General features: G+C 34.3%; 1 protein-coding gene across 2 annotated transcripts in view; it reads right to left on the bottom strand.

Annotated features, from left to right (window-relative positions):
• Window positions 1-6,374: 6,374 nt before the first annotated feature.
• Window positions 6,375-26,452, bottom strand: part of EPHA3 (EPH receptor A3) — a 340,031-nt gene continuing 319,953 nt past the window's right edge. For both annotated transcript variants that reach the window (XM_079155919.1, XM_079155920.1), the window contains exons 15-17: window positions 24,683-24,876; window positions 12,900-13,055; window positions 6,375-6,891 (exon numbers count right to left, since the gene is read on the bottom strand). In XM_079155919.1, coding sequence (XP_079012045.1) covers window positions 6,786-6,891; window positions 12,900-13,055; window positions 24,683-24,876 — 456 coding nt within the window. In that variant the 3' untranslated portion in view covers window positions 6,375-6,785. The remainder of the gene's footprint in view (window positions 6,892-12,899; window positions 13,056-24,682; window positions 24,877-26,452) is intronic.

Raw genomic sequence — 26,452 nt, 5'->3', positions numbered from 1 at the left:
TTATATATATAAAAATGCATGTGAAGCATTAGAAAAGGAAGTAAGGGAAGCACAGGGAGTTTTCTGACCCATATTGCCATGGTCTCAGTGTCCCAAAATACACATGTTGAAACTTAATTCGACTGTGATTTTAAGAAGTAAGGCCTTTTGGGAAGTGATTAAGTTCAGAGGGCTCTGCCTTGTGAAAGGGTTTCTTTTCTTTTCTTTTCTTTTCTTTTCTTTCCTTTTCTTTTTTCTTTCCTTTCCTTTGCCTTCTCTTTTCTTTTCTTTCCTTTCCTTTCCTTTCCTTTTTCTTCCCTTTTCTTTTTCTCCTCTTTTCTTTTGCCTTTTTTTTCTTTCATGTGAGGACACAGCCGTCACCCCTTCTGCCAGGTGAAAGTCTTCACCAGACACTAAATCCTGATGGCTCAACCTTGGACTTCCCAGTTTCCAGAACTGTGAGAAATAAGTGTCTACTCTTTATAGTTACCCAGGCTCTTAAATTTTGTTACAGGAACATAAATAAGCTAATGCACCTATGAAAGAGAACAGCAAAGGATAAGAAGGAGTTCAGACTGCAAACCTCTCTAAGAAGGTCTTAACAGGTTAATTAGAGCATGAGACAGAAGAATGCTTGTTAAAGGAATCAGGCATTTGTGAGGAAATGGTCCCTTTTCAGTGTTCTCACTGTTCTGAGTCATTGATGGGATCAACCAAACAGAGTATGGCCTGGTGGAAACTATGCTGGAGATTACAGCAATTTAGAGTTACCAGCTAACAGCTCTCCTTGCAATACGCTTTTTTGAAAGATCTGAGTAGTGCTATTCCATACCTGACACAAATGCTATATTAGATTCATATGATGAGAGAGAAGAGTTAAAAATGGCTGCCTCTAGAGGATTAGAAATGTGTGGAATTAGCAAGAGATATTCCTCCTCAGTCTTTCAGAACTACCTGGTTCTTACATAGTACCCACATAGATTAGACAACTTTGGAACCCTGTGACCAACATACATGACAAGAATAACTTAGAGGGGGGAAAATTTATTTTGGCTCATGGTTTCAGAAATTTAGCCCACAGTAGGTTAACTCTACTGCTTTGGACCCAAGGTGAGGCATCTGCTCAGGATATGGTGACTGGGAAGCTTAGAGACCAAGGGGAAGTAGATATTGGGAAGAGGAATACTTGTAAGGCAAGCTTCCAGGGACCCACCTCCTCCAGCCATGTCCCACCTGTCTGTAGCTCTCACTTAGTTCAATTAAACTAGGATGGACTGTTTAGGTTACAGCTCTCACAGTCCAATACTTTCATCTCTGAATATTTGTGCATAATGTAGGAGCTTTGCAGGATACCTCATATACAAACTATATGTAAAAAGCAGTTGTGGCAGAGTTTCTATGTGAATTCTCGAAACTTTTGTTTTATGCTAAAACACATTAAACTACTTTCATCATGATTTTTTTCAGTTAAGTATAGCAATATGATTTGGGTTCTAGGCAATGGAATATGAGAAGGAATTCACTTATAAGTAGAGTTCATAAAATCCACACCACACTATCATCCCCTCGTCTTTTCTGGCTGGAAGCAAATGATTCCAAAGTTTTACATACTATGAACAGAGTGTGGGCTCCAAATCATTAAAGAGAAGCCTATCTGGCAAATATATACTTTGTTAAAAATTTGTTAGGGCTGGTGTTGTGCTCAGTGGTAGAGTGCTTGCCTAGCATGTGGGAGAAGCACTGGGTTCAATCCTCAGCATCATATAAAAAATAAAATAAAGATATTCAAAAAATTTGTGTTAAAATTTTTATTATTCTAAGTAGATGATATTTGGGCATTTATTACAGGAGCTAAAATAAACCAGGAACAGTGGTCCAAGATGAATATATATCTGTATATATTGCAAAAATGGTATCTAGATCTACATATTGTGTCAGTTACAACTTTACATACATTTTTAACATTGAGTTATTTTTTTCTAAAGCCTCGGATTCCCATCTCCAGTATCTATTAAATTATTGTAATTTGGCTAATGCCATAAATTTAACAAACTCATGATCCTAAGTTAATGTCTCCTTATTCCCTTCTTCTGCTAAAGATGCCATTATTTCCAAATTCAGGATCCAATTTTGTTACTAAATAAAATATTTTATTCCTACTTTTCAAAATTTCTCATATAAATTTACTAAATTCTATTAAGTCTCCTTTCTTTATGTATCTTTATATGCTTTCCATTCTTCACATTCCTAATGTGATCATCCTAGTGTGTATAGCATCCTGCCTACAATACCGGGATAGTTTTCTAAAACCATACAGTTTACTAACCTGTAGTCTCCCCTTAGTTCCTTTTGCAAATTGCCACTATCACTCCTCAGACCATATTGAAGATTAGAGTAGCAATGGTATAAAAGAAATAATTCAGAACTAGAAGATTTCATCTTGAACTGTTAATTCAGATACTAGGATGACCTATGTTTTAGAGTGAAGGTGACTTGGACATTCTTAGTCTAGGGTCAAAACCCTCGTAAAAATGGGTGTTGGGGAAAATACAAGTCAGTGCTCAGAAGATGAAGTAAGAAGGATTCACTAGAATGAGTTAGGGAGTGTAAGGAGGAAAACTAGCCAGCTCACTTATCTCCAGTCTTTAGGTGGGGATTAAAGTAGAAGGACCTTGGTTGTGAAGAAAGTCATGCACTCATAAAACATCTGAATAAACCCGTACGTGTGTGTGGTTGGCATGCAATCTATCCTATATGTATTTTCCCCTTCTTATAGGCATGGAGCAACCCTCCATTTTGTCCTGGCGAACCTCCACTGAGGAGCGTGTGAGTAATGAAAGGTCCAAAAGGCTCCACTGAGTCCTCCGAGTGCTTCTTTTTGGAAATGGAAAACAGTGTACTGAGGCCTGTGCAGCCCTTTGCAGTGGAGACTTCTTATTCACAGAATTGTTGCAAAAGACTTAATGAGTAACTTCTAGGTGGTGATAGCAATTACCTGGCTCATAACAGTGTTTTATACCTACTTAGCAAATGCATGAAGACATTCTTTTTCACTGCTTTCCCTTTACTTAGTTACTCTAAATTATTATCTGCTCAATTCTACATGTTGGAATGCAACTTATATCCTTCAAGACAAACTCAGATCTGACTTGTCTTGTGGCCTCTGCCTAAATACTTTGGTCCCTATGGAAATCTGATAACTTAGATTAATTTGCCTATCCGGTCAGATTGATTTTTTTTTATTTTCATGTAAATAATTTTCTTAAATGGACTACAAATGACAACGGTCTTATTTTATACAAAATATTCCGTGTTAAAGCATATGGTTTGTAGTTGTAGTTGCTCATTTTTAAAATTCTTGTATTGTTTGGCCCATGGAGAATTCCTTGACTTTTTTTTTTTTTTTTTTTTCCCATAGATAATATTCTTTCTTTTGGATGAGAACAACTCTGACACCATAACCCCTGCAGAGTTTCACATCCATATAATCCCGTTCACTATCTCTAAGGATAAGCACAGTACTGACTGAGTATCTACCAATCTGAGTAAACTATTGCTCTGCCTGAAGTGATTCAGGTTGGAGTTATGACCCAAGAAAAGGCCTCAGGATTTCTGTTGGAAATATTAAGGAACAAGAATTATTTCACAGGAACTGAAATATAGAATTATATTAACTAGAGTATAATTATATTAACTATATCATGTAAGATATAGCTTGCAAATTAACCCAGTTGGGAGAAAAAAATGGTAAGAGAAGAAGATGCAAAATGAGAGAATAGTTGTGAAAAAATTTTTTAAATTTTTGGTTCCAACTGCATCTGAACAATTTGGGAGATATTCACACAAACTAAGCAATTTTTTTTCCTATAAGATAATTTACTTGTTTTCTGTATTAAGTAATCAAAAGAGTACTGTCTAATATAGCTATATTTATTAATTATAAAGATCATGTTTACTGATTGTTTTACTAGCTTATTGATAATGAGATTGGGGAAAAAATGTGGGTTACATGATACAAATCCCTCCTCACTAATGGAAGGAAAGAAAAGGAGAAGCACATTCTTTGTAGCTTGTATAATTTTCATTATATTGCTGTTTAGAAAGGTCATGCTTTTATATTTTTTAAAAAAGCTTCAAAGACCAATTCTGTATTCCAATCTGTAAAAATATTTTCATTATGTTTATTATAAAAATATAAATGTTTCCACTACAAATCATTTTACATTAGTAAGAGGCCATCTGCATTGCACAGCATAAACTCAATGAGCAATGTTTTGAAACAACAAGTTTAAAGTAAACACATATTGCTAATCATATCACATTTGTACATGGCTTAATAGATACCTAGTACAGCATAAACTGTGTGTTACCAGAAATAAATAATATGTATAAATCAAAATTTAAGATATAAAACAGATAATATGGTACATAACATTGTGAAGGACTTGTGTCTTCATGTTTATTGAAAGTCAATGCAATTCCTGTACAAAAGAGATGGCCATGAGCATTCTTAGTACCTCTACTCCACAGTTAAGAATCGTACACTGCTATGTTTACATATGTACAGGTAAGAATTATGTTAAGTAAATTTATAAGAAGTCAGGTAGGAAATACTGAATAAATGAAAAGCAATCATGAAGAATATTGAAAACAAATGAAGAGGTTGTATATCCAACCTCTACTTTCAAAAAAACAAACAAACAAACAAAAAAAAAAACAGCCAAAATAACAGATTCAGTGATCCTCAATTTCTTTTACTTTATGAAATGCACAGATTTTGTTGAGTATAGCTAGAATAGTATCTAAGAAAGTAAATGCTACTCTGGGAAAAAAATGAGATTGAAGCCAGATTTGAATCTCAATCTAATAGTCCAATACAAAAAATGAGAAATTTTTTTTCTTGCCATTTCTAGCAGGCTTAACTGAAATTTGTGATTAATTTTATATTTGCATATGCCTTTCTTCAAAGTTCATGCTTTTACATATCCAATATAAAATTCTAATAGCATGATTTGACTATAAAGAACATTGTCAAAATTTGTGAAACAGTCTGACATTTAAAAAAAACACATTCTAAGCCTTATTATACTACATCTACAATAGATTATTACTTGTGAATTTTGATCTTTTATTGGAATCTCTATTCCTTTAGTGTCCCATTTTGCATACAGACATAAATGTTGTAGCATTGATTCATCCATTCTATTCTTATGACATATGCATTCCTTATATCCATGACATGATCATATCAGTATTAGAAAGAGTATAGGTAGATCTAAAATGTCACATAAGAATATATTAGTGGCAAGATTTCCACCAGGTACATCCTTTCAAATCTCAATGAACATGCTCATCAGTGGCCTTCGTGTGACAGCAAGTCTAAATCCCTGCAATGAGACATCTCTCCAATGCCTAAAGATTTTGAGGTATTTACTAAATGGCCAGCTATTTCAAAAGTGGTATGTTCAATAAATGCAAAGAAGTTCAAGGCTTCTAATTTATACACCAAATTTACAATAGGTGTACTGAATGGAAGACTGTAAAAGATAATTATACTTGAAATTGATGATAAGTGTTTAATTAATTGACTTAAACCTCAGTGATGCACATGCACACTCTAATTATCATCAATTCCATCAAGTTTAAGCAAAGATGTCAAGTGACTTCAAAGCCAGTAAGTGATTTTTTTTTCATTTATGCATTGGCCAATAGGCTGTGTTGTCAATTAAAGCAACAATCTAAATAGCATTTCCGTTCTTTCCAGTGTAGTTCTTCTCTGAGCTCTAACATGGCTCCTTCATGAATGGAAGGAGCTGATGGCCTCTGAGCTCCAGAGCAAGAAAGGAATGTCTGGTTAAAATTCTATTTCATACAAGCCAGTATACACTAAATTAGGAGCATGTGGTATATAATAAATGGAGAGACAAAAATGAATGGGATAATTCAGACTGAGAAATTTGGTTACTGCATGAACAGGGCAAGTGTTTCCTTTTTATTTTCTTTAATAGATATGAGTGGATGGCTCAAAATATCTGAAAAGAAACCCTTCATTCTCTGTGTCTTGCTAGACATGTTTCCTACTGCTGACAGTTTGAGAGAGCATTTGGCACTTGGCTGTAACAAATCCAAATTAAGTCATCAAGGCATAAATATAAAACAATAAGGACGATTCAAGAGAAAATAAATACATACTTTTTTCAAAAATTAAGACACATTTTTACATGATATACTTAAGGAAACTAACAATTAAAATGTATAGTACTTAAAACAACTACAAAATTCTTCTCTATATGCTTTCAACAGATAAAAGAGAATAATACAATGATAAGGTAGTAAATATGGCCAGATAGTGTGAGGTATCAACTCCTCTATTTTGCTTTGCTTTTAAAGAAAGAAAATACCTGTTACAGATTTCTTCTGTGTAAAAAAATATCACAAGTCTTTTCTGTTGTGGCTATTCATAAACGAAGTCACCATGTCCGTTTTATTATTTCATTTGTTTTGCTTTTGTGATCGTCAGTTTATGATCAATGGCTCTATGCTAGTTCTTCACCATTCTGCGCTGAAGAATTTAAATGTAATCTATCAACTAATATTCAAAAAAGCAATTACAAATCAAAATACACCCACCCTCCCATTTACTAAATGATAGGGGAAAATAAAGAGTTTTTCAATTCCATTTTAAGGCATTTGTACTCATATATGAGTGTCTTATTGAATGAAGAACTTCCACTGGCATCTCCAGCATTATCATCTGTCTGCAGAGAGAAGCTGCATCTTCCATGGCCTCCTTCAGAAGGAGTTCTTCACACTGGAACTGGACCATTCTTGGACTGAGTTTCTAGAACTTTAATGCTACTGATGATCTTCTTCTGTGGCCCAACAACAGTAACACCAACCTTTTTCATGTCTCTGTAAAAAAGAAAAATCTGATGAGAATCATGATTTCTTTGCTAGTATATAAGCAGGAGATTTTTTTTAACAGACTGCATTTTGATTCATTATACACAAATGGGGTACAACTTTTCATTTCTATGATTGCATACAATGTAGATTCACATCATTCATACATATACATAGAGTAATACTGTCTGAGATTTTTAGTTAACAAAACTCACACAATTATATATCCTAGTACTTTGGAGCTAAATTTCTGATTTTATCTCATCCATGTGTTATGTCTTGACTTTTACCTGTATCCTGTGGGAGAATATAGACAGTGTAGTGGGTTCAATGGTGTTTTCTTAAAATTTCTGTCAACTCAGAAGTAGACAATGTGACCTTATTTGGAAGTCAGGTCTTTGTAGAAATTATTGAAACAAGGATCAAAATGATATCTTACTGGATTAGCATGAATACTTAATCCAGGAAGAGTTTTCTTATAAGGGACAAAAAGAACAGAGTGACACAGAGAAGAAGGCTGTGTAAAATTGGAGATGGATACTAAAGTTATCTTTCAACAAACCAAGAACACCAGAATTCAGGTGAAGCTCGATTCTCCCCTAGAGACTTTGGAGCAGGGGTATCCTTGGTGATAGTTATATTTCAGATTTCTGCCTCCAGAATTATGAGAGAATTCTGTTGTTCAAGCCAGCATGGCAATTTGTAATAACAACCCATCTAATTTTTTTTTATAAGCCCAACTAATACAGAAGGTCACATATTGCTTTCTGGGGCTTTACCCACCTTGCTTGAATGAGGGTCAGGTATGGGACTGCTTTGTCTATCACAGGTTAGAAGTCAGAAGTGAAGTTGTATCAATTTTTGTACTCAGGTCTTAAGAAACTAAATGAAGGCTTCCACTTTTTATCTTTGGAAACATCCTCTCTGAGGCCACAGAGCTGCCATATAAGTCTGACTACCCTGAAACCTTGCCATAAGAAAGGCCATGCATAAATACTTGGTCTACGGTCCTACCAGAGGCCAGCTGTATAGTGTATTGTATGTCAAGGCAGACACCTGATATAGGCCCAACATTCCTCCACACAAGATCAGTCCATTTGTCAGCCGAATGCTGCAGTAAGCACCAAAGCTAGCGCACAAAAATTACCCACCTAAGCTCTGTCCAAATTCACACCCACAACACTGGGATGCATGATAAAATTGCATCAATAAAAATGCATAATAAAATTGCCTTTATTGGTGCAGCTATAGATATCCGGAACAATCTCTTTATACAGTTGTTTCAAAATGAAAAACAACAAGGACTGTTAAATTTAAAACATTTTAAATTTAGAAATTGGGCATTAAAGATTATAAGAACATAAGGAATTTCATTTAAGGCATAAGAGACAGCTAAATCTGTATATTAATAACTATCTATTCCTGTTTCAATAATTCGTTTAAATACTCACATCTTTGTGGTCTTTACTCAAATCTCTCCTCTAATGAGAGCTTTCGTGCTTCTCCTAAGTAATATTGTAAATCCTCCCTGCCTTTATGTCTGCACTTCCTACACTTTGTTCTTGTTGATTTTCTCCCAAAGACTTTATTACCATGTAGCACATCAACAACCTTTATTTCTGATTGGGTTTCTTTATTCTCTGTCTTATGTCGTGAGAAGGTGAATTCCATGTGTAGAGGGTTTCTTGATTATTTTGTACACTGTTGATCAACAGAACCCTCAAAATGATTGCCATTTATTAGAAACTTAATACACATTCACTAAAGAAAGGAATATACAAAACCCATTTTTAAATTGATTGAGGAGTGAAGTACCAGTTGGCAAGGAGAGTCAGGTAAATTTAGGATGGCAAGAAGAACAATCATATGTGTGAACACACATGCACCATAGCTGCACACAGAAAGGGTTCTTTTCTATTGAGCATAAAGAAAGGAAAAATCCAGGGTTCCACTAATAGAAATAGACTAGTTGATCTCTTGAAATTAGGTTCTAAAGCCATAAAGATGTGCAAGCAGACAGTAGGTAACCATTTGGGAAACAACATACATGATATTTTAACATGCTGCATTAAATTAACCAAGACCTTGCTGTATTCCTGATCTCTGGGATGAGAATCAAGCTCCTGGTGACCCACTGCTTCTCTCCCTGCTGTCATTCAAATGACTGATAAGCTCTCTAAACAAAGCTTGTCTCCTGCCTGAGGTCCTCCCTGACCATACCATTCAACTGCCTTCTCTTTGCAAGGAAGTTTACACTCAGAGTTACATGGGCAGTGAAAGTCTTCTCTTAGAGCTGTGCATGCCATTTCTGTTGATCCTGCTCTTGAAAAGTGTGCTATGGGACTTTGATTTTATGTAATATGGATCTACCTTGAAAACAAGAACAAATGTTTTCCATTCATCCCCAAAGCATAGCAAAGTCAATTTAGGAATAAAGAACAAGAACACAGAGTGAATGCAAAGAGATATACAAATCAATAGATTCTCACTTTTTAAATTTCTTCTTTTATCTTTCTTCTAATTTGATGTCCTATTTTTATGATTTGGAGGTTTCTTCTCCCCTTTATCATAATCTTAATAAAATGACAGTATGGAAAGCAGAAAAATATTGAAATATATAGCATGCTAATTTTCTGAACTCTGAGAAATTTAAGCACAGAGACTTATAATACATGTTGTGGTGCTCAGTCCTGATCTTCCCTTCTAAACTGCAGTATTCATCCTCAAGTGGTGGGAAAAAAATCTGATGCAGAGAGTTTACGTCTCTCAAACATGCTCTTCCAGAAACTGTCTGCATAAAACTCTCAGATTCTGTCCAGGAATCCAAAATCATCAAATAGATCTATAACTTTTTAATGTTTAATGTAAAAGATTATATTGGGTCTTGATCTGGAAATGTGGCTCAGTAGTAGAGTGCTTGCCTGGCATACTTGAAGCTCCAGGTTTGATCCCTAGCATCATTAAAAAAAAATAAAATTGTTATAGACCTTGAAAAATATAATTAAATAACTATTCCTCCTAGTTATCCGTTTGCTAGATTTAATGTACTTTCTACTGTTTCTACTGCTATAATATGTTTTCTATCCACCATCTGCCATGTCCAAAATCATCCTGAATACCTAGCTACCAGAAGTCTCAATAACAGGCCATGTAGACTCTTCTTGTTTTCATGATCCCACTCAGAAGAAGGATGAAAAAGACCACAGAGCAGATGCAGATTGAGACCAGAGGCTAATTTGTTGTTAGAAAATTCAGAGACAAAGGGACAGGGGATGATACTTGGAAAATGGGTACAGGGTAAGGGCAGGGAGTAATTTATTTGGTCTTCATTCCAAAACTTAATTTTCTGTTTTCCACAGCTGCTGTCACTCTACCCTTTCCTTTTCTCTCTTCCGTGCTCACTTTAACCTTCCTAAATTCATTTAACACTATGAAATAAGATCTTAAAAATAAGTTTATTGAATAAAACTGCGTACTTTCTGAAATACTTTATTTGAAAGGTAGAGCAGTAGCTTGCATGGTAATGAAATCCCTAAATTAATTGAAATATATTAATATTTCTTTGAAGTCAAAACTCTATTGACCTTTCTTTATGATTTCATCATCTGAAAGGAAAAAAAAAAAAGAAAAAGAAATGCAATATTCATTTTAGGATACTATTTAGGAAACTCTCTAGAGTTATTTGGTCAAGTGAATCATTTCGGAAAGAGTTTTGGAATCATTTCAGAATTGAGTCTGGATGGCCCAAAGAAAAGAGAGATTGAAGTGATCAAGTTCCAACAGTAAGTCTAAGGGTGTAAAAGGAAAGACAATATCTCATTAAACTATTTATTTATAGGATTTAAGGTGAAAATGTCGCCTGATTATATTTATCCCAATTATCAGTGTATTAAAGAATTTTCAAAATTCTCATTTTTGTATTATAAAATAAGAGCATGAGGTACACAACACTGTGGTGAAACAAGGAAGAAAGCAGTCCCTTTTGAGGAGTTTCAGGGAAATACATGGGAATCTAACATTGTTCTTAAGTACAGAGAAATCCAAGACATCTGCTCAGTATAAGGAACAAACCCACAAGAGCCTAGTCTTTCCGGAAATGTCAGCTTTGGTCTTGAACATTTATTTGTAGGTTGTTCAAACACAAGTAGCAATGAAGGGAAATATTCTACACAGCCAAAAAGAGTTTAGTGTCCAACACTGTACTGTTGACACAAGTATGTCACTCACTGGAATAACAAATGTTGCCATTGCATCTTATTTGAGCAGACAGCTTTCTTACCACAGCCACAGCTTATAATGCTGACTCTATTTAAATTATGAACTAGCATTAATCTTATTAACAGTATTCTGCTTCATCCACTTCAATATTGTGTTTCATTATCTAAAAGCTCTGAGTGTTGATATTTTTTGATAATAAACATTTGCATAACTTTGCCATTGAAAATCTGGCAATGGTGTGCAAATGTTCAACTTTGCGCTTATTCTTTGTTATGCTTCTGTGCTCTAAAGCAGATGTCTTGTATGTTATAACCCTAACTGTTTATGTTACTATAATAAAAATTTATTAAAAGAAGTTTGAATGTGTGAATACATCCTGTGACTGTGCCTGATCAAAATAACTACCACAGAAATTTAAAGTCTATTGTTGATTGGGTCAGAAGTCTATTCAACAAACATTACCTTCCACTTTAAACAGGAACTCCAAAGCATGTTAAATAGACAAGTGTGAGTTTATTTTCTCCTCTTCAGTAGTAATAAACTCTTCCTGTAGATTTTTTTGTGGTTTTATGCTTCTGATTGAAATATCATACCATAAGTTAAGCACTAATTTTTAGGCACTTCTACCTGTATTTTTAAACTACACATTCCTTTTTGACATGTAATCTGTTGTTAAGCACAGTCACTGTTTAAATGATTGACAGAGTGACAATGAAAATCTATATATATTCAATAACATTTAAATATTCAAATATTACTTGAAAAGATAAATCTTGAAGAAATCTGAGAGGCCTAATGAGTTTTGTTAATTGACCACAGCAAAGACAGAAAGACTGAAGAAAGATGAACACAGTTTTCAAACAAACTGCAAGCTACAACACCCTGGACAACTTTTGGTTTATCTGACCAGTATGAATCTCTTTCTTTGGGACATTCCTCCATCTTGCCCTCAAGAAAGGGCCCCTACTAGAATCAGGTCAATGACATCTCACCTTTCTTCTTTGGAACAGAAGTGACAAATCACCACAAATATATGACTTTGGAGGTGCCAAATTACAAGTGAAACTGAGCCAGTCCTAGATTCTTTTCTGGGTATTCAGAATTTACAGCATTATTTCCTGGCCAATTTAGTGGCAGTATGACTTAGAATTGAGAAAGCCATTTTTAGCTTTGTGCATCGAAAATAGGAAAAGTCACTGAGCAAAAAAAGAAAACAATGCAATCACATTAGGAAATGAAGTAAACTGGCCTTCATTCACAGAAGGATGTGACTTTTAGATCTTCACTTTCAAGTGTCCAATTACCACATCTTGTGAATGATGACACATTTGTATGATTATTCACTGTATTCACTTGATTCTTTATAAATCCCTTTGGCTTAAATCTAGGAGTTTTTTTATATCAAAAGATTCCTGATATCAAATGATCCCTGTCTCAGAAATACAGTCATTAAAATTGATTATTATTTCTATAGAAATAATGACATTGTTATTATATAATAACCATTATGCTATGTCTGTCTGTGTTTTAAAATAGGAGCTTGGGTTCATGAGTCTTTGTGAACATCAGAGTACTAAGTAGTTACCTTTCCTGGGGTTCACTCATGAGAGAGGAAGACTCCTCATCACATATTAAGCTAGAAGGGTCAAAAGAAGGTTCAGGGAACAGCCCAGTAGATGTAGGAGACACTGGGCTTGTACTTCAGAGGTATAAGTATTATTAATAATACATTATTCCAAAACAGGTGTATTCAGTAGAAAGTTTATGATCATTCATCCTTCTTAATAACTATTTCTTACTCTGTGGAAATCTTGGCTATGGTGTCACAAGAACTGTACTCCACGCCTGTGAAGATTTCCTTGCAGTGTGCCGTCCGGACTCCATTAAGCCAGTCACCTGTCGTGCGGAAGGTAGCGATATCCACATTGCTTTGGTCCAGAAGAAGGTTTGATGGTCTGTGAGAAAAGGGAATACCAAGGGGAGAGAGATCAGGAGTCAGCAGAGTTGCCATGTGTCAAAATTTGACACCATCATCAGCAGGAACTTCCAGATTTCACACGGTGTTCCTGTTTATTTGTGGAATTGATCTGCCATGAAGGCTTCATCTGTTCAAGCTGGCAGCCTGGAGAAGACTGTGTAATCATCCTGTCTAAGTGCTCCCCTCTGGACTCATGACTGCTTTTGAAACCACTGAAGCATTGCCAGTGAAAGGCATAAATAGATCCATACATTTTTTAATAATTCAATTTGTTTAATCATTAACAAAAACGGAGGTAATTTAGGATACAATTATAGCATACATAAGACAATACATATTTTACTATCTGTCTGGCTGATAGATTCAGTTGTTTCTACATTAGAACCTACTCACTGAATGTTTGCTGTGAACTTTATACAGGTTGCTGTTTAAAGAAGAGCAGAACATAAACTCAGCAAAGATTTAAATAATGTTACAAATGTTATTAACAGTCAAAATTGCAAAAGAAATAGACAAGCATAGGAGCAATAATAAATAAAATATATATTTGACACACCAAATAAATATATGATATGATATATGGTATATAGTATATGTGTATATATATTTATATCTAGCTATATATTCAGAGATACACAGATAGATGTAAATAGTGATTGTGATTTATATTGTATAATAAAATCAGCATTAACAAGAAGGACTTCTAGAGTTGTTCCGTGTAATGACAGATCTGATCACAGACCTATGAACACCTGCGAGATCTGTTGCATCTAAAAATGCAGAAATGACATGAAGGAAATGAAGAAGACTATATCTGTGTCCCTGAGAAGTCATGAAAAACAACCTGTTAGTGAACTCCCTTTGGGGTATTTTTTTCAGTTTTCCGTGACCTTTTTAATTGTCCTTTGACTTATAAGACTGGGGCCAGTTATTGGGTAGATAATTTATACCTCATACTTTTGTTTACTTATTTTTTTCTCTTAAGGAAGAGAGCTTGAGCACAAAATAGCTATGAAGAAGGCCTTTGTTTTCTTTCTTTCCTTTCCTCTCCTTTTCTTTTTCTTTCTGTCTTTCTTTTTTTTTGGGGGGGGGGTTACTGAGGATTGAACTCAGGAGCACTTAACCACTGAGCCACATCCCCTGCCCTTTATGATGTCCCTGGCACTAAGCTAAGCACATTACCTACGTGAAGGACTTTAACCTTTACAATATTAGTTAAACAACAATTCTAGCCCCTTATATTAGATATGGAGCAGAAAATAAAGTGTGGGTTCCTTCAGACAAAAGAGGCAGAGCCAGGATTTAGACGCAAGTTATTTTATACCAGAGCCCACACTTTTGACTGCTATTATTTATATTGCAGGTACCATTTCCTCTTAAGCTCTCTATGGTTCCATGATGTGACCACTTTGACTTTTACATGCTATGAAGTATTGTGGTTCAGTGAATATATACTAGAACCACAGGGTCTGAGATGAACCCTGGGCATAGCATGCGCTGTCTCTATATGACCATGAGGGCTTTTTGTCTGTTTTCTCACCTGTAAATTGCAAATGATGATAATAATACAGATTTCCCATAACTGCCGATGAAATGAGCATATATAGGCCATATTCAGAGTGTTCCTACCTCATACTGAGCATGCTCTGTTAGCTGTTCATTATTCAAAATTAAGGTAACAGACTCACTGAAATGGTTTATATTCCTAAAACTTTAAAAAGTAAATTGTGTTGTAAATGCCACTTCATATAAAATGCTGGGAATGCAGTGACCTTGTTAATTACCTCTTTGAGTAGCTAGAATTTTATCACACGAAATATTATGTACACAATAGTGCAACTACCCTGTCAAATGAGCATTGTTGGGGCCCTCATTAGAACAATCAATAACTTCTACAAGCTCACAATGATTCCATAGCGAGTGTTTGTAAATAGATGTTCTATTCTACTTTATGTCATTTCAGTTTCAATTATTGCAATAAAATGTTATTAACATTACAAATATATGCATCATAGCCTAATATCTATTTTATAATTGGAAAGGTACATTTTGATTTTTAATTCTCCAGATTTATCCTCTTCAATCATACCCCAGACCTGCATGCTTTTGCTCAGAGAAGAAACCTGCAAATTGACTCCACATCTAGGTATTTATGGGGATGCATTAAAATTATTAGATTAAAATGGTTAAATTTTAATATGGAATTTAAGAAAAAATGGTAGCATTGCATTGTAGTTCTGTCTGTATTTCCATATTCTGTGAAAAATAAAGAACAATAGCTGGTTCCTTACTTATCATGATCATTTGTAAACCTAAGGAGAGTTCAAAGTTGAGGATTTTCCTAACTTCTCTCTCTTAGACTAATCTTGAAAACTGAAATCCTTCTGTATAGTCTTTAAATTATGAATTTGAAAATTTAACTATAGAGTCAAATTTATATTTATGTGATTTGATTTAGTTTTAACTAACTCTCAGAGGTTTTCTGAAAAACAGAGACAAAAAAAGTATTTAAAAAAGTATTAATTCTTTTTCTTTAGTGATGCCTAGGAAACTACAAAATATGATATTTTATAAATTATTCTTTTCTGAATATTTATATGAGTAATTTTCTATGATTCTCTAAATTACTCATCTACAAAAGAATCAAAGTCAATTTATTTTTGTAATTTAAATTTCTTATCTTTTGTGACTTTCTGAAATACTTCAGAAATTACAAATACAAATATTCAATCCAGGTTCCCAAACTTACAAACTAGTCTCAGATTGTTTTAGGATAGCTACTGTGAGTGAAATAGCTTTTATCACTAGCAAGCAGTAGATATAATATCAAACTCTTTAGATAAGTCATTGAACCAGTAAGTAAAGTTGATAGAAATAGCATTAAATAAGGTGTTAGAAAATTTTACAAGAAAAATGAAGAGAGGTCTAGAAAAGAGACAATAGGTTAATAAACTCCACAGGCAAGCAGGCACACATGCACACACATGCATATCACAGTTTCTATGTCCACAGTAGCTGTATTACAGAACCAAATGTCTACTCTTAGTCCCATGAATAGTAATACTTTTTTATTTATGGGTTTGTGGGTACAAAGAATCAAACCCCAGGACATTTATTCAGAATATTTATGAAGTGTGCCTAATAACAAAATGCATAATGTTTTCTTCCCAGCTCAAAATGGTCTGTATTTTTAAACTCAACACTTCAGCCAGACTTAACAAGAGTTTGGAGAAAATTAGTATAAACAAATTGAAATAGAACAGGACGTGCGGATTAGGGATTAGAGTGACCCCAACTGAGTTTTTCTGTTTATGACTTGGATCAAAGTACAACCAGGACAAAAAAATGACCTAATTTAATGCCAGTGACCTCAGAATAACCAGTCCCGCAAAGTATCATTTTTCCACTTCCAGGATTTCTCTGGGGATTTCGAATAAAAATTGGTTCCTTTCCTCCTCTGAGAGGACATCTGGAGAGTTTATCAATGGATAGGAATTTGTCTCTCACTGTGAAGAGCCTGTGATGTCTCTTCATGCGCACCAAGGGAATCTGGGTTTTTGAGCAGCTGTGAGCATTGCATTTTTTTTTAGACCCAGCCCCAGACATTGGGTCTGAAGGGGAAATTTATGGGCCGGGTGATGTGCACCGTGAGCTCACACTTTTACTAGACAAATTAGATAGGTTTCAATCCGTGCAGCTGTAAACGATGTCCTACAGAGTTCCACCTGATCTTTTACAGCTTTTCATAAATCAGTGCCTACTGGCCGCAGACCGCAGTCATTAAAAAGAAATCATAGAAATTACATGTTTGCTCAAGGGAAGCAAAAAAATAACTTTCCTCCCTTTCTCTCTCCCTCCTTGTGTTTGGGTTTGTGAATTATTCTTTTATGGGCTTTCATACTGCTGCATTAAGGAGGTACACATGCATTTTCTTCCCATCAATTCCTATTTTGGTTATAAAAAGTTGCATACAAATCAGCATCATTATGTCAATTAACAACTGCCATCCCAAGAATATCTTCTTATATATCTTACCTTATTTCAATTCTGCTTTAGAATTCTGGATTGAATTATAAATGATACTTTCACAACTTTTGGCTTACAAAGGACTTTATTTTCAGGTATCAAAATTATGATTAACACTCATTTCGTGAGTGAATAAGTATATGCCTGTGAAGTTTAGTCTAGAGGTATAAATAGTGTTGGAGATGCATGCTTTAGCTCTGTAATTATTATTTTTGATCTGAATAGTTTCAGCAAATATGTTAAATCAGAGTAATTTCTTAAGTCTAAAATACTAATGACATCTACTTTAATATTGTCTGAAAACATTTTTTCAGTACATTTTATAACATTTTTTAAATTTCAAATTATCTTCTCACTATATTTCAGGAGAAATATCTTATATGTTTCAATTTAGTTTAATGTGGGCTGATGCTGACCTTGATTTTTTTTATCTCAACATTAAAAATTCAGTTAAGATTAAATAAATTTAATTTGTCATTATTAATTAAAATAATTTTGAGTGAGTGTGTGTGTAGATAAATATACTATCTAGAATAAGACTAATTCATAAAGGACACATTAAAGAGCAGTAGAGTCATTAAATTTATTTTAATTATTTTTAGCTGTTAAGGACAAAAATCTTAGCAGTTATAGCCATCATATCTGCTTTAAATCCTCCCTGTGGCAAAGGTGGTTATTTTGATTTTAAGATTTAATAAAAAACAAGTCACCTGGGTATTTGGTATATCAGCTTTCCTCTAAAATGTTCTGTATTATATTTGCTCAGTGAGCAAAGTCACCCTGTCAGTTTCAGAATTCCAGGTCAAAGTTGTTTTGAGAAATAAAGGCAGATTGTTTTTTGGTCATTAGATTTATCTTGAAGGATGAATCATCTGTCAAGACAGCAGTTATTCTCAAAAAGAATTACATTCTGTTCTCGTAGAGATCAGAAGCTTTCTTCCTAATATGTGCTTATTGCCATTAACAGGGAAAATTATTAGTATTGTTAATATTTGTTCTTATTTATGCTACAAATTAATAAAAAATCAAAGTTAGCAATGAATGCTCTGTAACAATTCATTACAATAATTTCAATTAAATTAGTTATGTATAATTGGATCTGCAGAATATTTATGCATTATTTTTAAAGTAGTGTTTTCATTTTTAAAATATATATGACACACACTTTTTGGCCTTAACCTTTTCTTAACTGAAGTGTGCAGCACTATTTAGTGTATTTGCATTGTTGTTCAAACATCACTCTCTTACATCTCTGAAGCCTCATTTATCTTTCAAAACTGAAACTCTGCCCCCATTACACATAATACTTCGGTCCCTCTGCCCAGGCTCCAGATCAACTCACTGTACTTTCATTCCTGTGAATTTGACTGCGCTAGGGACTTTTTCTTTCTTTGTTTTTTTCCCACATCAGATGGGTAATGTGCCTAGGTTTGGAGGGGGCCACATCTCACACAGTAGTGAGAACACCCAATCATCACACTTAGGAACCAAAGAGGATCTTGTAAAGAGCATTTTCTATCAAGTTCTAATTTTCTTAGGTTACAAATATGAATATACCACAATGAATGTTACCATCATGTATGTCCAAAAGACATTTTTAAAAAACTACATAAAAAATCTTTAAGAGAGATTTCTCTGAGGGTGTTTTTGCTCTTTTATACATGTGTATTATAATTAATTTTCTTTTTTCCAAAATTTCTCAAAAGCACGATTGTTTTTTTCATCATCTAGTTACAAATAGATCTTTTAAAACTTCATGCATATCACTCTACGGGAATCAAAATAGTTCACCAAAAAGAACTCAATGTCCTTCTCATAGCTTCATTGAAGGACCTTTTTCCTCAATGCTCTTTTTCTTACCTTTCTGCATCCTTTGATAACACAGTCCATTCTACCTTGTTTTTAAAAAGTCCATGAACTGTGGTTTTCTGTAATGGCTTAAATCTCATCCTAAGTCTCTGTTGCTTGTTTCTATCTAGTATTTCAGATCCTTCTGAATTGTAATTGGCATTGTCCTCCAAAGCTCTAAATAGAGGGGTTTTTCTTTCTCTGTAGGTAGGAGTCAATACAATGTTCTCAGATACAAATGAATGTTTCATTTTTGTTTTTCCTTTTAGGATTGCCATCCACTGGCAAAGATTCACTCCATAGTCCCCTTACAAGAATGCTAAAGTCTCCATTTGCTCCAACCATACCCAGTTATACACAACCGCAGCATTCAATGCTCTCAATTAATTTCTTGCACTTGTAGACATTTGAATTAGTGCCTTATGGATTAAGTGACTGAAGTATTTAGAGGCTTCACTAAGATCCTTGGACTCCAGGGCAACAAGGAAGTGGCAAGAAAGAGCTGAAAATTATAGTCTTGAAGGTTGGGATGAGGGATGGCTCAGTGTCAACCTATCTAAAGCAGCATGCTCCACTATTTCTAGATCTCCTGATAAACCATGAGATATGAGGACTTTATTAGAAACTAAATGATATTAGAGAAGTAGAATTGGTTATATTGTAGTGAAAACCACCATTATTAGGCTGAGATTTGGAACTGCTAAACGAGTCTGTGGTCACTGTTTTTAATCTCTGCAGAAATAAAGTTTTGAGCCAGGCACAGTGACACATGCCTGTAATCCCAGTGGCTCAGGAGACTAAGGTAGGAAGATCCAGAGTTCAAAGCCAGGTTCACAAAAAGGGAGGTGCTAAGCAACTCAGTGAGACCCTGTCTCTAAATAAAAAACAAAATAGGGCTGGGGATGTGGCTCAGTGGTCAAGTGCCCCTGAGTTCTATCCCTGATGAAAATCATTTGGAGTTTTTATCAAATGTCCAAGTTCTATTTTCCTTTCCTATAGACTCCAAGTCAGTACCTCAGGATAGGTGTATAGCTAACTAATTTCCCCAAATGATTCTTATTACCAAGGAAATATGAGAAATAGTGTAACAATGATATGCTTTTATGACAAAGATTATATGGAAAGAAATTACCTGGACATAGCAGTGGGAGAGAGGGACAGACAGGAAGAAAAGGGAAAATAGATGGATTAGTCTCTGACAGTTAGAGGGACACGTCATCTGACAATTTATTAGAAAAGAGACAGAATGGGTAAGCACAGGTCCCATTGTATTTTTTTATTGCTGTTAGAACTTCCCAAATAATCCCTATTTTTTCAATCGAATATCTTTCAAGGGCTCACTGAAAATTAAATGGATGAATGAGGGAAGAATGAATTTAATCAACTATAGAAATTAATAAAATCAATACTGTTAAAAGAGAGAAAGCAAATTTTCTGAAGGAAAAAATATTCTTGAAATCCTTGCATGGCAATGTGACATTGTTCATAATAACCATAATGACATAATCTACCAAGTTATGTGTTTTAATGACAACAAAGAAATATAAAATTCACCAAGCTTTTACATTTGGTGATTAATATGAATGGCACTTTGTACAAAAATGTTCCTATTTTCCTAAAACTAAGTGTATTGTGAGAAAACAAGCAAACTTTTTTCAGGTATTAAAGAATACATAGTAGTAAAAAAATTGTATAAAATATAATCTTCCATCATGAGTGTATGTGTGTATGTAAAGAGAAAAAGTCAGTTAATGAAGCATATTGAAAGTTGGATGCTGGAAAATATTCTAATATACTATGATCTAATATTAATTCTATATCCATAAAATTGATGTTGAATATCCAAACATCATATTACATAAATCAGTTTTATATCAATAATAGTATCCTATGGGCATTGTTAAAATGTTTTTTTATGATATGAAGAAGTTGAAAAATGTTTTCTTTGCTATGACTACTAGTGAGTAAAGATCAAAGAAATGGCTTCAAGGTGTAAAATGAGGACCATATGGCCCCAGCAAGGACAGGTTTGCTATCCTGTTAGCTGTTAAACTGTCAGGTAGATTCCAAAAGAGCCTGCACTATCTCTCCCTGTGAAGTTTATAACAGAGATTCATCCTTGTGGAATAACTTATGGGAAGTTTCATTTAAAGATTTATCACAAACTTTAATCTTAGTAACCACTAAATGTTATTTCCAATAAATAAACTAATGCTCTCACATACTGATATTAACAGTGTGTTCAGATTCTCCTTATTCACTTTATTCAAATATAATGGGAAAACTACATAGTGTTTGCTCACTATGCTCAATTCAAAATGAACTAAAGACTTGACCTGAAGACCTGAACCATAAGATTCTTACAAGGAAACATAGGGGAAGGCTCCATGATGTGTTAATCTTGGCAATACGTTTTTGGACATGGCCCCAAAAGCACAGGCAACAAAAGCAAAAATAAAATAAGAAGTACATCAACTTAAAAAGTTTCTTCAGAGCAAAGAAATATTTCTTCAGAATGGAGAAGAAATATTTACAAACCATATATCCATAATGGGTTAGTATTCATAATTTATTAGAAACTCACAAATGAAATAACAGAAATAAAACAAACAAACAAAACTCCACAAATAACCTGATTATAGACAAAAGATCTGGGTACCAGAGGCTCAGGAGGCTGCGACTGGGGGTCACACGTTCAAAGTTAGTCTCAGAAACTGAGAGAGGCCCTAAGCAACTTAGTAAGACCCTGTCTAAAAATAAAATATAAAATGAACTGAGGATGTAGCTCAGGGTAAATTGCCCCTGGATTCAATCCCTGGTACAAAAAAGTATAAACAAACAAACAAACAAACAAATAAATAAATATAGACAAAAGACAAAAGACTTGAATAGCTATTTTCCCAAGGAAGACCTACAAATGACCACAAGATATATGAAAAGATGCTCAACTTGATTAATCATCAGGGATATGTAAGTCAAAACTACAATGATCCAGCAATTCCAGTTTTGACTATGTAACCAAAGTAAATAAAATTTACATTGAAGATATATTTGCACTTTCATATTCCTTGCACCATTTTTACAAGTCGAGAGATGAAATAACCTAAATATCAACAACAGATAAAGGGATTAAAAATGTAAAATTGTGTTCTCTATCTCAAATTCCACCTTTAAAAAGAAGAAAATGCCATTGGGCATGACGGCACATGCCTGCAATCCCAGTTACTCAGGAGGCTAAGGCAGGCAGAAGGATAACAAGCACAAGGTTAGCCTGCGCAACTTCGTGAGACCCTGTTGTGAAATAAAGTAAACAAAAGAAAAGAAAAGAAAGAAAGAAAGAAAAAAAAAAGGAGCTCTTTGAATGTTTTCCTAACATGTGTAAGGTTCTAGTTTTATTTCTTGGAACCACAAAAAACAATTGTTTAAATAAATAAAAGGTAACTGTGAAGTTAGGGATATGCTAGTTTGATAGTGGTAATCATTTTATAATGTATATGTATATCAAAATATCATTGATCTTGTCATAGTAGTACATACCTACAATCCCAGCAGCTCCGGGGGCAGAGGCAGGAGGATTGTAAATTCAAAGCCAGTCAAAATAAAAAAAGTAAAAAACATAATTATAATAAAGAACTAGGGATGTGGTTCCATGGTTAAGCACCATTGTGCTCAATCGCTGGTCAAAAAACAAAATCATCAAACAAATTGTACACCTTCAATATATATATACAACTATTCTTTGTCAACAATAATAATAGAGATAGAAATTGACACACATAAGCATCTGGGTAGGGGAGTTCATTTTTCCTTTTGCTTGGTGTTCCAATATTGCTTGGTTTCTTTCAGTTCTTTTCTATTTAATATGTTGATGTTTTTGTTCATTATAGATTTGGGGGTATTAACTTTGATTTCTTAAAATATTGCATTGCAATATTAATTTTAAAATATTGCATAAAAACATAATTAATTGAACTTTTATGTCTCTACATATTCACAAACGCATGTACCCACTCTAATCTTTAAACAAACAATGAGAAGTGAAAAACAAGGAATTTTCCATAACTTAAATGACAGCTGTAGTTAACAAACTTTGTAGCAATGGAAACAACAAAGTAGTATAGCATTAATGGAAATTAGAAATAGCACAATTGAGACTAGCAGAGAAGTAACTGGTTATGCAAAGATCCATAGAAGTGTACAATAGTGTGCTGGTCATTGTACTGAGAAAACTCCATTGATTATAAAGCTATCTGGACTCATTAGTCTTCAAATCTTTTAGAGTATAATCACAGTTAGAAGTTCCAAACAGATCTAATGCTCTTTGCTCAGTAGTTGCCAAGAGGAAAGTTTTCAAAAGTGTAAAATATGTACTAGTTCATATAATAAATCAGAACAAAAAACTAAAAGCCCCCAAAACTATACATCATCATACATGTGCATAGTCAGATCTAGATTAGTAAACACTACAGATAGCCTTGCTTTTGTTATTTCTTTATCTGATATGAAACTTCACAAAATTCCTCTCCTCACCATTTCTTCTATTGTCCTTTGTAGGTGCACTGTAGTTTACCATTGCACAAAAACACTAAGGAAACTTGGGCAATTCTTGACTGGAATAAGTACCTGTTACGGTTTAGATGTGGTGTCCCCCAAAAGCTCATGTATGAGACAATGAAAGAAGGTTCAGAGAAGAAATGATTGGGTTAGGAGAGTCTTAACTCAATTAGTGATTGAATCCCCTGATAGGGATTAACTGAGTGGTAACTGAAGTCGTGGGGTGTGACTGGAGGAGGTGGGATTGGGGCGTGGCTTTGGATATATATTTGTATTTGGCGAGTGGACTCTCTTTGCTTCCCGATCGCCATGATGTGAGCTGCTTCCCTCTACCACCCTCTCCTGCCATGATTTTCAGCTTTACCTTGAGCCCTGAGGAATGGAGACTGCCTTCTATGGACTAAAACCTCTGAAACTGTGAGCGCTCAAATAAACTTTTCCTCCTCTATAATTGTTTTGGTTGGGTACTTTTAGTCATAGCATCAAAAAAGTTGACTAAAACAGTACCCACACAACTTAGTGTACATGACACATTCAGGATTGCATCATACTTAGAATGAGTTCACATTGTGTTGCTGTCCTGGGATATGGACCTTATTTTATTCTTAGTTTTATCCTTCACTAGTTTTATCTAGCATCATAATTGTTACTCAATATACATTAAAGAAATATTTTTTTCAAAATAGTGGGAAATTACTTTCTATAAATTAGTGTAAAGTTCTGAATACATTGCTATTAATCTTTTTTTGAAGCTTTACTTTAAATAAAAAATAAAGCTGACTTTTCCTTCTTCCCTTCTCCTTTCCTTCTTTCCTTCCTTATGCCCTTCCTTCCTTCCATCCTTCCCCTTTTTTTTCTTCCTTTCTCTTTCTTCCAACAATGGAGAGTTAGTGAGAAGAAACTGTGTGTCAGATTTTCCCATTCCCCCAAATCTAAAACAAGCATGGATGTAGAGACACTTCTAGTCAATGTGAAAGTTAAAGACATCTCAGAGTTTCACCATCAATATTAAGTAGCATGAGAATTCCCCCTGAAGAACAAGAAAAGAAAGCATATCTCTCCCATCTTGAGAAATGGAAGTTTCAAAGAATGCAGTTGGGTTTGGGTGGGAGGTCATTCCCTTGGAGACAGCAAACACGCATATTGGAGTGCAGAATGCAAAATCTAATGTGTCACCTTGCTGCTGCACTGGTGATGATCTTCAGACTGCCGGGATTCCGGATGAGCTTGTCCAGGATGCTGACAATCTGCTCAAACTTGGGTCTGTTGTTTCTGTCTTTCTGCCAGCAGTCCAGCATCAACTGATACAATGCAGCTGGGCAGTCCATGGGGGGTGGCAGGCGATAGCCCTCATCCACAGCTTTAATTACCTGAGTAAGAAGAAAAGTTTCCAGGGACATAAGAGGTTGGACTTATTCTATTACTCTGTTTATACTGATAAGAATATTTTAAAGTTAGATTCAAAGTTATCAATTTAAAATGCCTAAAAGTATAATAGCTGATCAAGCAAATAACTAACTCTTCATGCATAAAAAATACAACTTAAAGGAAGACTGAGAGAAAGTAAATTTAGAAAAAGTGTTTGCAAAGATTCTTTTCAGATTACATTTACAAATGTCAAGTAATAAGGGAAATTTGTTGTTATAATGAAATAATTACTTGATTTTATGATCACTAAGGAAATATATGAATGAATGCAAAGAAAACCAATGTACACATTTTAGCTACACCACAGTTCAAATGGCCCCTACCAAATCATAGTAACTTCCTTTGGTGAAATCTTTTGCACTACACAATTAATTGTTTGCTATTTCTGTAGTATTTTTAAAATATGTAAAGCAATTTTTTGTTGTTGTTGTTGTTTTTTCTTTCTTTTTGCAGTGCTGGGGGTCAAACACAGGGCCCTGTGCTTGCAAGGAAAGCACTTTACTAACTGAGCTATCTCCCCACCCCTTAAAGCAATGTTTTTTAAACTTAATTGTGCTTCCCTCAATTCTTGAGTTTCTGACTCCATCTACTTGGGGTAAGGCCTGATAATTTGTATAAACACAAATATAAATTCAAATTCTCATGCCATGTTAAAATTGCTGCCACAGGGTTATGGGGTTATGGCTCAGTGGTAGAGTGCTTACCTGGCACATGTGAGACACTGGGTTCTATCCTCAGCACCACAAAATAAATAAATAAATAAATACAATAAAGATTTTTTAAAAAGTTGATGCTACAGACACCACACTTTGCGATCTACTGATGTAAAAAGCAATTAGAAAAAACAGGGGAAATTGTAACCATTTTCCCCCAATATTATTTTAAAAAAGAGTTTGTTGGAAGAAGTACAGAAAGATTTATTTATCAAAATACATTAGAAACAATTCTATAAGTGATAAGCAGGAAATAACTAAAAGCATCTTAGTTTGCCTTCTTTTGTATCTTTGGGATCACTCAAAGTTTCTGGCTGGAAAGATGTTGATCCCATATATAAATAGCATCCTCTTACTAAATCATTAGCAAAACATAAACCTATGAAAACAAAATTCATTTTGAAAAATCATATCAAAGTAATAATGGAAAATTAAATATTATTTTCTCTATTCAGAAACTTCAGTTACTTTAACTAAACTCATGTTGTTTAATACAGCATAGTAGAGATTGGTTGTTTTGGTTTGACTTTGCAAGATTAAAAATTTAAGTAAACAAAATATTGGAATAGATGCATTAATTCAATCCAGGAAGTATGACAGCCATGAATTTTACTAATGTTAAAATGTAGCGAAAATATTTCAAATACTCCATGTGGGTTTCCTTATTGTCATTTATTTTATTACATTCTTGTTACAAATATGTCATTTTATCACATTCCTAAACCCCTGATTTAGGAAAACATATAAAGCTGTAAAAGCAATTCAATTAATATCTTTGCAAGACTTGGAAACAGTTTCATTTCTT

This window comes from Sciurus vulgaris (genome assembly GCF_902686455.1).
Source record: "Sciurus vulgaris genome assembly, chromosome: 10".
Lineage (NCBI taxonomy): Eukaryota > Metazoa > Chordata > Mammalia > Rodentia > Sciuridae > Sciurus > Sciurus vulgaris.
Note: the sequence above shows the minus strand (reverse complement) of the source record. Positions and strands in the feature narration are given on the sequence as shown.